The sequence below is a fragment of the Conger conger genome, chromosome 15 (assembly GCF_963514075.1).
Source record: "Conger conger chromosome 15, fConCon1.1, whole genome shotgun sequence".
Classification (NCBI taxonomy): domain Eukaryota; kingdom Metazoa; phylum Chordata; class Actinopteri; order Anguilliformes; family Congridae; genus Conger; species Conger conger.
In genome coordinates, this window is record NC_083774.1 from 39,623,962 (window position 1) to 39,639,395 (window position 15,434).

A 15,434-nucleotide genomic window follows, 5' to 3' on the forward strand; every position below is an offset into this window, starting at 1 on the left:
ACTCCTCCAAGACAGTGTGATGTTGGACTTACACATCAACAAGGCCCTGGCGAGAGAAAATGGGGGGTGGACCACTGGAAAGAACTGATCATCTAGTCCCCCCCAAGAGGGACATATGGTCCTCAGCACCTGCTTGAAACCTGAGCAGAATGCATCCTTTTTCTTTACATTTATGCCCATTTGGGAAATTTTAATCCACTTTCTGATTCTTTGGCTTCTGCATTGATTTTGTTTGTTTTGTTTTGTTTGTTCTTGAATGGTGTCCTTAATTGGAATGATTTGTGAAATTTTGTTTCTCCTTTTTTTCCCCACTGCTTAATTTTCTTTAGTTAAAATAAATGTGTTAATTTAGATACTAATTTGTAATTTGTAATTTACTGAAGACTCATCTCTTCAGGCTGCACCTTTCCCTCCCTATCTCATGATTAGCCTTGTGCATGTCATAGAATATAATGGCACTTATATATATATATAGTATTAGATATTGTATTGTTTTACTCAGGGTATTCTCGCTGCCAACCGTGGTATGCTAGTTTTTAAGTTGATGTATTCTTCAAGGATTCCAATTGTATCTGTATGGTCACGCTAGGACTCGGAACCATACTGTTCTCTAGGGTTCTCATCACACTTGTCCCTGTGTTCAATCTGCACATGTGGCTCTAAGTGACTTTGACCATGGAATGATTGTTGGTGGCAGACAGGGTGGTTTCAGTATCTCAGAAACTGCTGATCTCCTTATCAGGGTTGTAGAACACCAGGACCCAGTTGCGAAGACCAGGAGTAGTTCTCGTCTTTATTTAAATAAAGGCAGGTCAGACAGGCGGAGGTCAATAGCCAGCAAACAGAATCAGCAGGGATAAGGCAGTTCGTCGTCCAGGCAATGGGTCAACTTTCCAGCAAACAGGTACAATAGCGAAAATCAAAAACGTATTTGTGGTCACAGATGAAGGGTCGAAAACAAACAGGTCAATCATACAGAATCAGGATCCAGAAGACAAAGTCGAAAAACAGAAACAGGTTGATAAACAAGCGGTTCAGAATCAGACAGACGGGATAAACATAACACGGAACAGGCGATAAACAGGTCATAACAGAAGTCTGTTAGATAACGCTGGAAAGTATGGAATAAACACATAACAATCTGGCAAGGAACTGAACAAACAAAGGTGTTTAAATAACACAGGTAACAAGAGGGAATGGCAATCAGGTGTGGGAAACAAACGGGAAGTGAAACAGGTGAAACGAATGAATGGAGTGAACACACTGACAGGGTGGCTACGGTGTGCACAGAGATAACAAAAACACGGAAAGGCTAACGACATAGACAGACTACAATACATAGAAAAACACGAAACCTAAAAGTTTTTGTTTCAATCAAATTATTTTTCTTCATGTTTTAGCTCCTGATTCATTCTTTTTTTTTTTTTTTTTAGGTTAACTTTCATTGCTGATTGATTGAAAATCAAAATAATGTTAAAATAAAACTGCTAACACGTCATTTCTGTGGAACTGATTGCTTTAGTGAAGTCTTCCTTGCTGCCTGCAGCCCATCTGTGTGTTTGATTGAGATTATACAGTTTAGAGAGCTGTGTCTCAGGGTTCCTGGGATGTCCAATTCTTTTTGGGTGCACATTGATTTGAAAGTGGTCAGAAAATGGGGTTTGTGGTCTGACAGTGAATGCATTGATGAATGAGGGGTCCATGTCAGTGATGGCATAAGTGAACCTTCCCAAAGAGTCACCTCTGATCCTGCCATTAAGCAGTGATGGCATAGTGGACTACACTAGTCTCAAGAGCTAAGTAGTAAGTGGAACCTTCCTAAAGAGTCTAATCCTGCCATTAAGCATGTACAGGCCTAAGGGTCAACAGAGATGAACTCCCTACCATTTTCATTCATAGCTTCTCTGTGTTGCAGTTGGTATTACATTTAGTGGGGTTTGTCTGAATATATGCCTATTGCCATTGCTGTTAATGCAGTCTGGCTCTGTTCCTGTCCGTTAAAATCTCCACACAACAGCACATATCCCTGGGCCTGGAAATGGCTGATTTCTGTGTGGAGGGTGTGAATGAAAAATTCATCATTATAAGGGGATTCAGTAAGGAGAGTGTAGGCCGCACACATATCATCACACATGGCTATTCCCCTTTTGACCTTTAGCCATATGTGTGTTGGGCCTTGCTTTATCGGGTTACCAGTTCTTCCCTAAACCATAAAATGATTTCCCCTAAATCTCTACCATGCTTGATATATTTCGGTTTAAATGATGGCAATGTCATTTCTCTGTAAACTGAGAAATTTTCCTGCACACTAGTCTCAAGAGTTTGCGAAGAATGGTGCAAAAAAGAAAAGAAATTCCAGTGAGCAGCAGTTCTGCAGACAGAAACGACTTGTTAATGAGAGACATCAGAGGAGAATGGCCAGACGGGTCAAAGCTGACAGGAAGGTGACAGTAACGCAAATAACCACACATTACAACAATGGTAGGCAGAAGAGCATCTCTGAACACACAATGCATCATAACTCTAAGTGGATAGGCTCCAGCAGTAGAAGTCTAAAAAATAAGTCTAATAAATTCCTAATAAATTGCTCGGAGAGTGTAAGTAACAACAGAATCTTAAAACTTTTTTCTAAAATGTTTATGAGGGACATAAGACTTTGTGTAGTCAGCCTACCAATGAAAATGTATTTATTGTTCAAAAAAAGTAAAAAAAAAAAAAAAAAAAAAAAAATGGCCCTTGTCCTTATCTTTGTTGTACAGGTAGCAGTTGAAATTGTACTTACCTCTAGGGTCTTTCAGCGAACTTATCCCTGGTTATGGGTATGCACTTTGTTGTACGTCGCTCTGGATAAGAGCGTCTGCCAAATGCCAATAATGTAATGTAATGTAATGTATTGTAATTTATTGATGAGCTCATACATTATGAGGTCATAATGTAAATATTTACATTGTGAGGTCACAGCTTTTAAATATATTTTGTTATCATTAATATTTTGCAAAAGGCCGTGCATTGCTTTGTTGAACTGAATCTGCATTCAAAGGAATCTAGTTTTCTGGTTATTATTGAATAAGAATGCTTGATTTCACAGAAGAGCAGGATTTGTAAGTATGCAGATTAGGCCAGATGATAAACCCCTGCCCAATTCCTCAAGAAATGTGTTGCCCAAAATGAATCTGACTTGGTGGCCGGCTTGCCAAGGGCAGAAGTCAAAAACTAAAATAAAATGAAAAAATCGAAACTCCCCAATCTATGCTTTATAGTTTACCAACCAAAACTCTCCCAAAGATGAACGCGTTTCCAATTCATTAATGGAGAATTCCCATCAAATAAGGGCGATGTCGCCATTAGCCTTTAATGGTGACATGTTCTGTTGAACCTGAGGGCGTTTGTCACGGTAACCTGCCGCAAGGTCTTTATTTATCTCGCTGTGCTTATTAGGGAAGTAGCCGAGATACACCAAGGTCAATAGAAGTCGCTGCAATAATCGCACTTTGTCGACATAATCCGCAAAGACTGTAAGAATTCGATCAGATGCGAAATATGTTGTATACTAAACATACCTTTAACGTTTGTCGAACAACTTTTTTTGGAATCATTTAATTAATATTGTTTGGACGGCACAGGCAAGTTGCAAAAATGACGGGACCTTAAGAACTTCTTCTTCGTGAAGATCAGCCAATAGAGTCAACTACAACGTTTGGTCTAGTAGCGGCCTCCAATGAGATTCAGTCTAGCGTCGCTCGCAAAGAAGTGCCTGGATATTTGCATACAGACCTTTTATAACGCAGACGCGCGCGTAGTGCGGTATTATTCGTGTTTCCGTCTCTGTAAACATGCCTGAGCCTGCGAAGTCTGCGCCCAAGAAGGGTTCGAAGAAGGCCGTCGCGAAGACCACTGGGAAAGGAGGGAAGAAGCGCAGAAAGTCCAGGAAGGAGAGCTATGCGATCTACGTGTACAAGGTCTTGAAGCAAGTGCATCCTGACACCGGCATTTCATCCAAGGCCATGGGCATCATGAACTCGTTTGTGAGCGACATCTTTGAACGTATCGCTGGCGAGTCTTCCCGCTTGGCTCACTACAATAAGCGTTCTACCATCAGCTCAAGGGAGATCCAGACTGCAGTGCGCCTTCTCCTGCCTGGAGAGCTGGCTAAACACGCAGTTTCTGAGGGCACCAAGGCCGTCACCAAGTACACCAGCTCCAAGTAAACTAGCGAAATGATGCTTTACCCAAAGGCTCTTTTAAGAGCCAACCACACTAGTAAAGAGGCAAAAGCTCTTACGACTGCGTTCCCCTAGTAAAGCTCGTGAGTATCCAACTAAAATTAAACGCTGCTTTTCTGAAAAGTTGAAATGGAACTGAATGGCATTTCTCTATTTAATTGTGAAAATTCGTTGCATTACTCAATTATATTTTGGCCGAGATGCTTAATTTAACCTGTTTTTACGTTAACCAAATTGCTGAGTTTATATTGTATTTTCTTTGCCCCATGATAAATTGTAGTGGATTGTTTGAACCTGGTGCGGTAATGTCATCTACATCATTTCAGATGTACGTTAGTTCCTGATTTCCAATACATTTTCATATTACTACCTTGGGGAAAAAAATACAAGGCATGTGAACATGGCCTAAATGCATATGCAAATCTATACATATACATTTTGATTTGTAATCCACAGCGTTGCACTGTAGGCAACTACATTTGTATATAAATCCGATCCGGCTGCGACAGTTCTGACTGGATGAGCCCTCCGTCAGAAGACTTGCGAAGATGTCAGGGGCTTTCGTCAAATGAATTCTTGATTAATCAGTGAATATGCCAAATGTGAAATTATACATGCGACGTTAAAAACGATAAAGAAAGGCGAATTATTTATTTTTGACACAATTGTAATCTTCCTTGGGCCTTCTGACCCTTTCCCCACCTGAGGTCACAGGCTGCTCCAGCCGCATCCCTCTTCTGGTTAAAGCCGAGATGCATCTCCCTCCTCGCTGAATATTGATGCATTTGTACGCTTTGGATTATTTTAGCAGCTAGTTTAACCTCAACGTAACTTAACTTGCCCAACTTATTTGATCATTTGCTCTGCTCGATCCCGCATTAAATTTCTGTGACCATCATTCAATCGTTACAGTAACAGCAGACCCATCAGTGGAATATGTGCTCCCCATCTATCTGGTTCATGTTCGTGATCTCAAATTATATTTTGTTTATTGGTTCAACATTAGTTTGTGCAGCTGCATTCGGTTTATCGATTGACGTCGAAAAGAAAATGTAGAACACGCAGGATCTGCTTGAGTCCAGGAACAAGACTTCCGGTTCAGGCTAATGATTCCATAACCTATGGTCACACAGACACCAAAAGAACATGGAGACATTTGCTGCTCTAACAAGTACTGAGGTGGCTCTTAAAAGAGCCCTTGTTGTTCGGATTATATGTTCAAACCATCTTAAGCGCGCTCTCCGCGAATGCGGCGGGCCAGCTGGATATCCTTAGGCATGATTGTCACTCGCTTGGCGTGAATGGCACACAGGTTGGTGTCCTCGAACAGACCAACCAGATATGCCTCACTTGCCTCCTGCAAAGCCATAACAGCGGAGCTTTGGAAGCGGAGATCGGTCTTGAAATCCTGAGCGATCTCTCGTACAAGGCGCTGGAAGGGCAGCTTGCGAATCAAAAGTTCAGTAGACTTCTGATAGCGACGGATTTCTCGCAAAGCTACAGTTCCTGGCCTGTAACGATGAGGTTTCTTCACGCCACCTGTGGCTGGCGCGCTCTTACGTGCAGCCTTAGTGGCGAGCTGCTTCCTAGGAGCTTTCCCACCGGTAGATTTACGTGCTGTCTGCTTGGTTCTAGCCATTGCTTCTCACTCGAGGGCTGTTTTTCGGAATTCCGTTCTGTCCCGACATGCGCCTTTAAAGCATACCATCTCGGAGCTGATTGGATAGGCTTTTACGGATCCTCATTGGCCCTGACCCTGCCTTCATTCCCCGAGCCTATTGGATCGTTTCTTCAGCTTCCTCTGCCGCCAAAAATTTAAACTTTTCTCCTTACCGCCTTGAATTATAATAATAATAGCCTGATAAATAATGCCTTTCACAATTTCACGCGTGACTAGGATACAGTCTAAATGAAGTACAAAGAGTAAGATGTGGCGGTGATATAATGCGTATACATTTGATATTGTTTAAAGACGGAGACACATATCCCGCCTTTAGGTGTGTCATATTCAGATAACAAGAAAGACATCACTCATTACTGGGGACACGTTAATGCCCGAAGAACGGAAGAACTTCGTTTTGTTTTGGACTTAATTTAAATTTAAAACGTGGCTTATTTTGTGACTGAACGGTATCATTGACCGTACCTGATGTTTAAGTATGTTGTGTCGTGCCGGGTTATTTAGTAAGTTACCTGCTTATTTTGCCGTGTCTGGTATATGATAGTTATTTATCATCCATTTTGAATAATTCGATTCGTTTGTATAATTTAGGAATCTCGTTACAGTTGTAACAAATTGTAATCACCTCTGAGACTATGATTACGTGTAGGCGTATTGCCCAACTAATCTTTGTGCCGGGATTTCGGCTTTTAACGCAATTTCCACCACCTCTCCCCCTAATACTCAGCAACCTAGAAACTGGAGCACGACTGTAGTACTATTACCCAAACTTTATTACCTAGAGCTGTGTGTGAATCCAAGTGTACTTCAGCAGTAAGAGTAGATGGAAAATAGTTTCAAGCACGGTAAAAGCCCAATTCCACGTTAAAGCGAAACAAAACAAAGACACTGAAGACAAGTTAAATCGGTTCAAATGGCAGCTTTTCGCGCTTCGTACGGGTGTGGGTGGCTCTGAAAAGAGCCTTTGGGTGAATCGTCCTCGTGGGGATGCATGAATTACTTCTTCACTGCCTTTTCGGTCTTTTTGGGGAGCAGCACAGCTTGGATGTTGGGCAGAACTCCTCCCTGAGCAATTGTGACGCCTCCAAGGAGCTTATTCAACTCTTCGTCGTTCCGTACTGCCAGCTGCAGATGTCTGGGAATGATGCGGGTTTTCTTGTTATCTCGGGCAGCGTTACCAGCCAACTCCAGGATCTCAGCGGTCAGATATTCGAGCACAGCAGCCAGATAAACTGGAGCACCGGCACCAACACGTTCGGCATAGTTGCCTTTACGGAGCAGTCGGTGAACGCGACCAACCGGGAACTGGAGCCCAGCCCTCGATGAGCGAGTTTTAGCCTTTGCCCTCGTTTTACCACCAGTCTTGCCCCTGCCACTCATTTTCAACGTCTTGTCAGATTTAAGAATAATGCCAGTTTCTGGTCAGCGTCTTCCTTATAGCAAGACTCTGTTCACCTATTGGCTTCAGCGTTGATGAGATTTCGTCCAATCAAATTGGAAGACAGTTTTTCGACTTTGCTTGCAGCACAGACCAACTGAATTGAATCAAAACCTCCTCAGTACTTTCTACAAAGTTGAAAATTTATTTTTCTTCATAAACCTGAAATACTGGAAAACTACAAGACAAAAAATCACACGCAAATCAAGATATACGATGAACATACGGCCATGTATTACTAGTATGTATGTACAATGTATCCATCATCCATATTAAAAGAAAAATGTTTAGTCTTGTCAGACCAAGTGTCCTGCGGCATCAAACATTATCAGTGCTTTACTTTCCTTCATATGAAACAATCGATGATAATTATTTTACTATCACAAGCTCAAGGTCTCCGCTTTGGATTTAAAATATATATTATTTGCAATAGAAACACAGAATAAATCACAGTTATCGTTATTGTGACCGGATTACTGTAATGTGAGTTAAAAATAATATGATATGAATGTCAGTTAAGCCTGCAGACTGCATTAGTCTTGAGATTGGACGTGGTGTTTTGAGGATATTTGACGTCTGGAGCATGGTTGACACTGGTTTCTGTCATCCATTTTGTTTCTGCCACAGCTTTTGCAAGGTAGGGATCGTATTCGGCTTATTTTTCCAAGAATTGGTTGTCTTGCCTTTAAAGTTCTGAGCCTATAGTACAGAGGCAGCGGTTCAGAGGCTGTGATTCAAGCAGGCATACAACATATTACATAACAAATGTTTCAACCCAACTCCCAAAAATCTCGCCAAGCTAAGACGACTTCATTGAAACCTGGCACAAAAGAAAAGGCCACACCCAATAAACCCGCTTCTCACGGAGTTTATGCTGTTATTGACGATTGGCCCAAAGGCACTAAAGCAGTAGTCCAGCACATGAACCTTTTGAATGCTAAGCTACCCGAATTGCGTTGCCCAAGAAGTCGTTTTAAAACGTTTTAAGTTGTTAAACGAGCCATACTGTATTTCGGATACGACTGTCAAGGTTTAACAGAATACAAATAAAGTAATAAACTGCTAAACGGAGTCGTGGTTGGGCATTTACTATAAATGGCAACTCATCTCCGTTGAATTTAGAGACCAGTCCGCTTGTTTGAACACATGGTACCAATATAGGCTATATATTTAACTCGCTAGACGGCCTGTTAATTGAACAAACTGAAATGTAACTTCATGGTCATATACAAGGCTATGATCAATTCACACAGCGGGTTAACCACCTTGTCACCAAGGACCTTTAGCTTATGACCAAGTCAAATGTAAAACCTAGCCGAGACAAATGGAGACCTCGCGCTTTCAAGAAAGTCTGGATGGCTCTTAAAAGAGCCTTTTATACTTGTGAAATAATGCAACAGTACATGTGTTCACTTCTTCTTGGGAGCAGCTTTCTTGACGCTCCTGGGTTTGGCAACTTTTGAATTGATTGCCTTCGTTTTCTTAGGGCTTTTGGTTACCTTCTTTGCCACTGGCTTCTCGCTTTTCTTGGCCGACTTCTTCGCAGCGACCGGCTTCTTCGCAATAGTCGTCTTCTTGGCCTTCTTTGGGCTCTTCTTCGGGCTCTTCTTCAGCTTAGGTGGAGCGGACTTCTTCGGTGACTTTTTCGCCGCAGGCTTCTTTGCTACCACCTTTTTAGTCGCAACAGTCTTAACTTTAAGGGCTGCTTTCGTGGCCGGCTTCTTCGTGGCTGGCTTCTTCTCTTCAACGGTCTTCTTGTTGACCTTAAAAGAACCAGAAGCACCTTTTCCCTTAATCTGAAGCAGGGTCCCATTTGCCACCATAGCCTTAACTGCCACCTTTACCCGATAGTTATTTTTATCTAGGTTGTAGCCACCGGCGACCAGCCCTTTCTTCAACGCAGGCAGGGACACTCCGCTTCTCTCCTTGGAGGCAGACACTTCCTTCAGGATCAAATCTTTAAGGCTAGGCCCTGTACTCTTGGGCTTGATTGCCGTTTTCTTCTTGGTGGTCTTAGCCGGAGCGGCTGCGGCGGGAGCTGGCGCATCTTCTGCCATTTCTCTTTTCGTAGATTCTCTCTTTTCACACTTAGAATGAACAACACTGTTTCGTTTCTGCTCCATACGCGTCAGGGGGCTGGACTTAAATACAAAATGCGGACCGTGCAGACTCAACCAGCCGGCCATAGCGTCTCTCAGCTCCTGAAAACTCAACTCGCTTGTGTTTTCTCCTCGCCGATATCGGTAAAATAACACAATGTGCAGTCATTTTACAAGCAGAAAAACAAGAGGAATGGCAATAAAAGGCCCTTCTGCCAAGAAATTAACTTCTGTGTCATGAGCAAAATTGCCGTATTTTTTCCATCTTGTCCAAAATATCGCAACTTGCCATGGATAAGTAGTCGTTAAATGTGCTTATCGCATTCAATTAGCCTTTTAAAACGATCATACATGTCACGCACTTTTAAATTGTTCGTTAATAAATGGCAGAAGCCCCGTGTGGAAACAGAAAAGATTAAAAGACGTACATACCCAAGTACGGCTTTAAAGCAGGACTTCCATTTTTCACTGTAAAGCACAGCGCACGTGGATGCTGAGTTGCATGTCAACTTTGCACGTCAAAGTTGCATGTCAATGTTTGCTAAACCAGCCAATATGGTTCTGAAACCCGTATTAAACCAACTAAAAATATATTGCGATGTTACTGGGTTCGCTCTTCCGCGTATAAAATGCCCAAGCAGTAGCTGAATGTATTGTCTGACGCCTCGTCTCCCCCTTTGATGATTTGTTTTTGTAACAGTGTGTTGAACCCTCCCTTGCAGCCATATCATAAGAAATGTAATGCCTTTGTGGGAAAAAAAAGAAAAGTATAATCATACTAAAAGTTTGTGTGAACAAGAGTTGGAACTGTTGGATGTCTTTCCATCTTTATACTCCAACCAAGGTTATAGAAAGCATGAATTAAAATTCAATAATTTTGTGCTGTAACCAATTCAAAAAGAATACAAGTTAATTTACCATTTGCTCATTCTGACGATCAAAAGCAAGAATGTCTCCTTTTCTCTCAAAGCCATGATCTGGTGAGTTCAGCAATCAAATTCAAATAACACAGGGAAGTGATATGTGAGAAAATGTCATCAAACTTGTTGACACATATATACAGGCCTTTGTCTTTGCAGTCTTCATTTTGACACAATAATGACTACTTTCAGCATTTCGTAATTCACTGATTTCAACTGGTGGTCTCAGAAAGGTAGGATTGGCCCCGGTGCAAGATGTTTTTATGGGCCCTTCCTCACCCTAAGACTCAGGCACGCGCACGCAGGCAAGCAAACACATATAACCTATGCACACACACACACACACGCGCACACGCACACGCACACACGCACGCACGCACGCACGCACGCACGCACATACGCATACGCACACGCACACGCACACGCACACGCACACGCACACGCACACGCACACGCACACGCACACACACACACAGCACCATTAGACGGACAATACTTTGGATTTAATTTGGCTCATGAGTTACTTAGATTATTGAGACAGGCTACATTGATTATGGCACTTTAGAATATTTGTATAAATCAAGAGAGAACCATGGACCAAGGTAGATGGTCAAAGAATCAAATCAAGTCAACAAGTCAACAAATCAACTAACGTTAAATGGGATGTTTACATAACTAAAGCTTAGGCCTATATGGCACTCATGTGTCAGTATCAGAGGAAAAGCACAACACAATAAATTCACTGAATGTATTGTTCACTGTGTTTTTATGCCTAATTCATTGAATCTTTTTTTTTTTAACAATACAATATTAATTAATGTATTAAAAATCTGTTAATTTATTTGCTTTTGTTTTATCATTCAACTTGTATTCTCCATTTTTTTTTTTTTTTTTTTAAAGAACAGTATATTTATATTTTATGCAGGTACACATTAGTCTTATTCTTATTATGGACGTACCTCCTCCTGCAGTTGAGTACATTGCATTACATTATTGGCATTTGGCAGACGCTCTTATCCAGAGCGACGTACAGTTGACTAAGCAGGGATAAGGGAGAGATAAGGGCCTTGCTCAAGGGCACAGCAGCTGTGCAGATCTTATTGTGGCTACACCAGGATTAGAAACACTGCCCTTACCAATGAAATGTCCACACACCTATTTGGTCACTCACTCTTTGTTAAGTGATATTATACTTTCTATATCATAAGGTTTTTAAAAACAGCCCCCTGATTTAACATTGGTGGAACACTGAGTTTACAGCAGAAAACCAGCAATTGAAAAAAAACAATTCACGGCAACTGCTGGGAGAGAATTGGCAGCTTGGCAAATTTGAATCCAATGTACAGTGAAGTACATTTACGGATGGCATTTTCACACCAGGTGGCTAAATGGCGCTCAATATTTTACACATTAGACTAGCTATCAACACTTTGCCTTGGAAAACAACAGATATATTTCAGCACTCTTTGCATATCAGAAAATAATACCAATACCAAATTAATTAGCCTGCCAGAAGTTATTTAATTGAATAGATTATACGATATAACCTCTTTTTGTATAACAGACACATGGTCTAAATTTAGCATGATGACAGACTATTGTGTAAAAAAGTGTAATAACCATGACCGAGACTAGTTTGCTTATTTAAGAATATATAAACTGACACGACTGTTGAAACAAATGTAGTCTGTGTGTAATTTTCCGGTGAGTGGTTAAAATATAAAAGTATATAGTAAAAGTATGGACATACTGATATAAGACACGGAGAAACATGGGCCCTCCTAAACCACGGGCCCCAGAGCAGCAGAGACCACTGGTCTCTGTTTACAAATGTAAAACATAACCGGTTTCCACAGTACATTACAAAAATAGAATATTTGTCATCTAGAAGTTAATGTCAATGCAATGCCCGAGGGATGTTACTTTAGATCATGTATTGAAATGTGACATTAAGAGGGTAATCTTGTTGAATTGTGAAAAACAATTGCACATTTGTAAAAATGGTATCAAATGGTTGGTATCTTAAAAGAAATTTAGCATATTTAAGTGTCATCAGAAATATCTCTCAGCATCTCTCTCTAAATTGAATGTTTTGTTGAATCTCCATGTGAAAAGAAGTAACCACAACCCCTACAGGTTACAAACTTAAATCAGTCTTCTTACTCAATAATAACAAGAAAAGCTAGATTCCTTTGGATGCAGATTCTGTTCAACAAAAAAATGCAAGGTCTTTAGCAAAATATGAATGATAAAAAATATATTTAAAAAGTAGTTGTAATTGTACCTCACAATTAATCCATTTTAGGAGTCCCTCCTAAGCCACAACACCTCTCAACTTTCAAAACTAGAGACATGCCTATCAGAGATAAAGGATGTCTTTGAATTGATGTCTCTTCCTCAACAGAGAAATAAATAGACATGTTAGTACTAGCTAGCTAGTAGGGACCTAACTCTTACATATCTTTAAATACTGATGGATTGGTCAAATTCTTACATCTTCGTAATATAGAAAAAATTGTTCAATGGAGGATGCTATATCTTTGCCCGGATCCCCGGCAAAGGTGGGGATCCAGGCGCGCTTATCCTAAGCATCGCAGACTGGTTCTGGGGAAGTGGAACGTCACCTCTCTGGTGGGGAAGGAACTGGAGCTAGTGTGGGAGGCGGAGCGGTACCAACTAGATATAGTTGGGCTCACCTCTACGTACAGCACTGGTTCCGGAACCAAACTCCTGGAGAGGGGCTGGACTCTGTTCTTTTCTGGAGTTGCTCAGGGTGAGAGGTGCCGGGCGGGTGTGGGGATACTCACAAGCCACCGGCTTAGTGCCACTGTGTTGGAGTTTCACCCAGGGGAGAGGGTTGCCTCTTTGCGACTACATGTCGCTGGGGGGAAGCTCTGACTGTCGTTTGTGCTTATGCACCAAACGGCAGTTCAGAGTATCCGGCCTTCTTGGAGTCACTGGGCGGCATCCTGGAAAGGGTGCCGCCCGGAGACTCCATAGTTCTGCTGGGCAACTTCAATGCTCATGTGGGCAACGACAGAGAAATCTGGAAGGGGGTGACTGGGAGGAATGGCCTGCCTGATCTTAACCCGAGTGGTGTCTTGTTATTGGACTTCTGTGCTGGTCATGGATTGTCCATAATGAACACCATGTTCGAGCATAGGGTAGCTCATAAGTGTACTTGGTACCAGAGCACCTTAGGCCAAAGATCGATGATTGACTTTGTTGTTGTATGAGTTGGATCAAGTGGCCGGGGAGGCTGCCAGACAGACCCGGTAAACCCAAACGTGTAGTGAGGGTGAACTGGGAACGTCTGGCGGAGGCCCCTGTCCGCGAGGTCTTCAACTCCCACCTCCGGAGGAACTTCTCACGCATCTGTGGGAGGCTGTGGGCCATGTTCAAAGCCTCCATTGCAGAGGCGCCAACCCAAGAACCCACTGGTGGACCCCAGCAGTGAGAGATGCCATCAAACTGAAGAAAGAGGCCTTTCGGGCTTGGCTGGCCTGGGGGTCCCCTGAAGCAGCAGACAGGTACTGGGTGGCCAGAAGGGCTGTGGCTTCGGCAGTCGCTGAAGCATAAACCCGGGTATGGAAGGAGTTCGGGGAGGCTATGGAGAAGGACTTTCTGTTGGCCTCGAGGAAGTTCTGGCAAACCATCTGACGACTCAGAAAGAGAAAGCAGGGCTTGTCTCAGGCTGTTTTCAGCAGGGGAGGAGAACTGCTGACCCGGACTGGGGATGTTGTCGGGCGGTGGAAAGAGAACTTTGAGGAGCTCCTGAATCCAAACAAGACGTCCTCTGTGGAAGAGGCAGAGCCCGAAGACTCGGGGGAATCTGCACCAATATCCCTGGCTGAAGTTGCTGAAGTAGTCAAAAAGTTCCTCAGTGGCAAGTCGCCGGGTGTGGATGAGATTCGCCCTGAGATGCTGAAGGCTCTGGACATTGTTGGGCTGTCTTGGCTGACACACCTCTTCAGTGTCGCGTGGAGGTTGGGGACAGTACTTGCCAACTGGCAGACCGGGGTGGTGGTCCCCATTTTCAAGAAGGGGGACCGGAGGGTGTGTTCCAATTATCGGGGAATCATACTCCTCAGCCTCCCTGGAAAAGTTTACTCTAGGGTGCTGGAAAGGAGGCTCTGACCAACAGTCGAACCTCGGATTCAGGAGGAGCAATGTGGCTTCCGTCCTGGTCGTGGAACAGTGGATCAGCTCTTTACCTTGGTGGGGTTGCTGGCGGGGTCATGGGAGTTTGCCCATCCAGTCCACATGTGCTTTGTGGACTTTGAGAAGGCTTTCGACCATGTCCCCTGGGGAACCCTGTGGGGGTTACTGCGGGAGTATGGGGTACCGGGGCTGTTGTTACGAGCCATCCGGTCCCTGTATAACCAAAGTGAGAGCTGTGTCCGCATCCTCAGCACAAAGTCAAGCACGTTTCCAGTGGGTGTGGGACTCCGCCAAGGTTGCCCCTTGTCACCGGTCCTGTTTGTGATATTCATGGACAGGATCTCAAGGCGCAGCCGAGGTGAGGAGAGTGTCCGGTTTGGTGCGTCTCTGGTTTTTGCGGACGACGCGGTTCTGCTGGCTTCATCGGACCGTGACCTTCAGCACGCACTGGAGCGGTTTGCAGCTGTGTGTGAAGCGGCTGGGATGAGAGTCAGCACCTCCAAATCCGAGGCCATGGTTCTCTGCTGGAAAACGGTGTATTGCTACCTCCGGGTTGGGAATGAGCCATTGCCCCAAGTGAAGGAGTTAAAAAATGAAGTCTAAAGCCTTTCTTTGACCATTGAGGAGTGTTACGGCTCACCCTCTCCCATGGACCATGAAAGCACAATGACCACTAAACCAACCGAAAACAAATTACCACAAAACCAACCTAAAACAAATGACTACTAATCCAAAGTCAAAGTCAAAAAAGGAAAAACTGCAAACAACATATGGTACAAAACACTTGGCTGAAACTATAAAATACACCAGTCTCAAAAACACAGAAATGGCTCACTATTCACTAACTAGTACATTTGATTGGCCGTCAGCCATCTTGTTCTAGTGTCCGAATTCAAAAATCAAATTTTACTC

General features: G+C 43.0%; 4 protein-coding genes across 4 annotated transcripts; 1 reads left to right on the forward strand and 3 right to left on the reverse strand.

Annotated features, from left to right (window-relative positions):
* Window positions 1–3,812: 3,812 nt before the first annotated feature.
* On the forward strand, window positions 3,813–4,218 carry LOC133111278 (histone H2B-like). Its single transcript, XM_061221464.1, has one exon. It carries the CDS (start codon window positions 3,834–3,836, stop codon window positions 4,206–4,208), a length of 375 nt encoding a protein of 124 aa, XP_061077448.1. The 5' UTR covers window positions 3,813–3,833; the 3' UTR covers window positions 4,209–4,218.
* A 1,227-nt stretch (window positions 4,219–5,445) lies between these two features.
* On the reverse strand, window positions 5,446–10,843 carry LOC133111233 (histone H3-like). The gene is made up of 2 exons (XM_061221422.1): window positions 10,834–10,843; window positions 5,446–5,864 (listed from the first exon to the last, which is right to left on the reverse strand). Exons 1-2 carry the CDS (start codon window positions 10,841–10,843, stop codon window positions 5,452–5,454), a joined length of 423 nt encoding a protein of 140 aa, XP_061077406.1. The 3' UTR covers window positions 5,446–5,451.
* Window positions 6,901–7,284, reverse strand: LOC133111240 (histone H2A-like). Its single transcript, XM_061221428.1, has one exon. The coding sequence runs from the start codon at window positions 7,282–7,284 to the stop codon at window positions 6,901–6,903; it is 384 nt and encodes a 127-aa protein (XP_061077412.1).
* Window positions 8,752–9,414, reverse strand: LOC133111214 (histone H1-like). Its single transcript, XM_061221403.1, has one exon. It carries the CDS (start codon window positions 9,397–9,399, stop codon window positions 8,752–8,754), a length of 648 nt encoding a protein of 215 aa, XP_061077387.1. The 5' UTR covers window positions 9,400–9,414.
* Window positions 10,844–15,434: the final 4,591 nt, after the last annotated feature.

Coding starts and splice junctions, on each gene's coding strand:
- LOC133111278 (XM_061221464.1), top strand. CDS start 3,834: ATGCCTGAGCCTGCGAAGTCTGCGCCCAAGAAGGGTTCGAAGAAGGCC.
- LOC133111240 (XM_061221428.1), bottom strand. CDS start 7,284: ATGAGTGGCAGGGGCAAGACTGGTGGTAAAACGAGGGCAAAGGCTAAA.
- LOC133111214 (XM_061221403.1), bottom strand. CDS start 9,399: ATGGCAGAAGATGCGCCAGCTCCCGCCGCAGCCGCTCCGGCTAAGACC.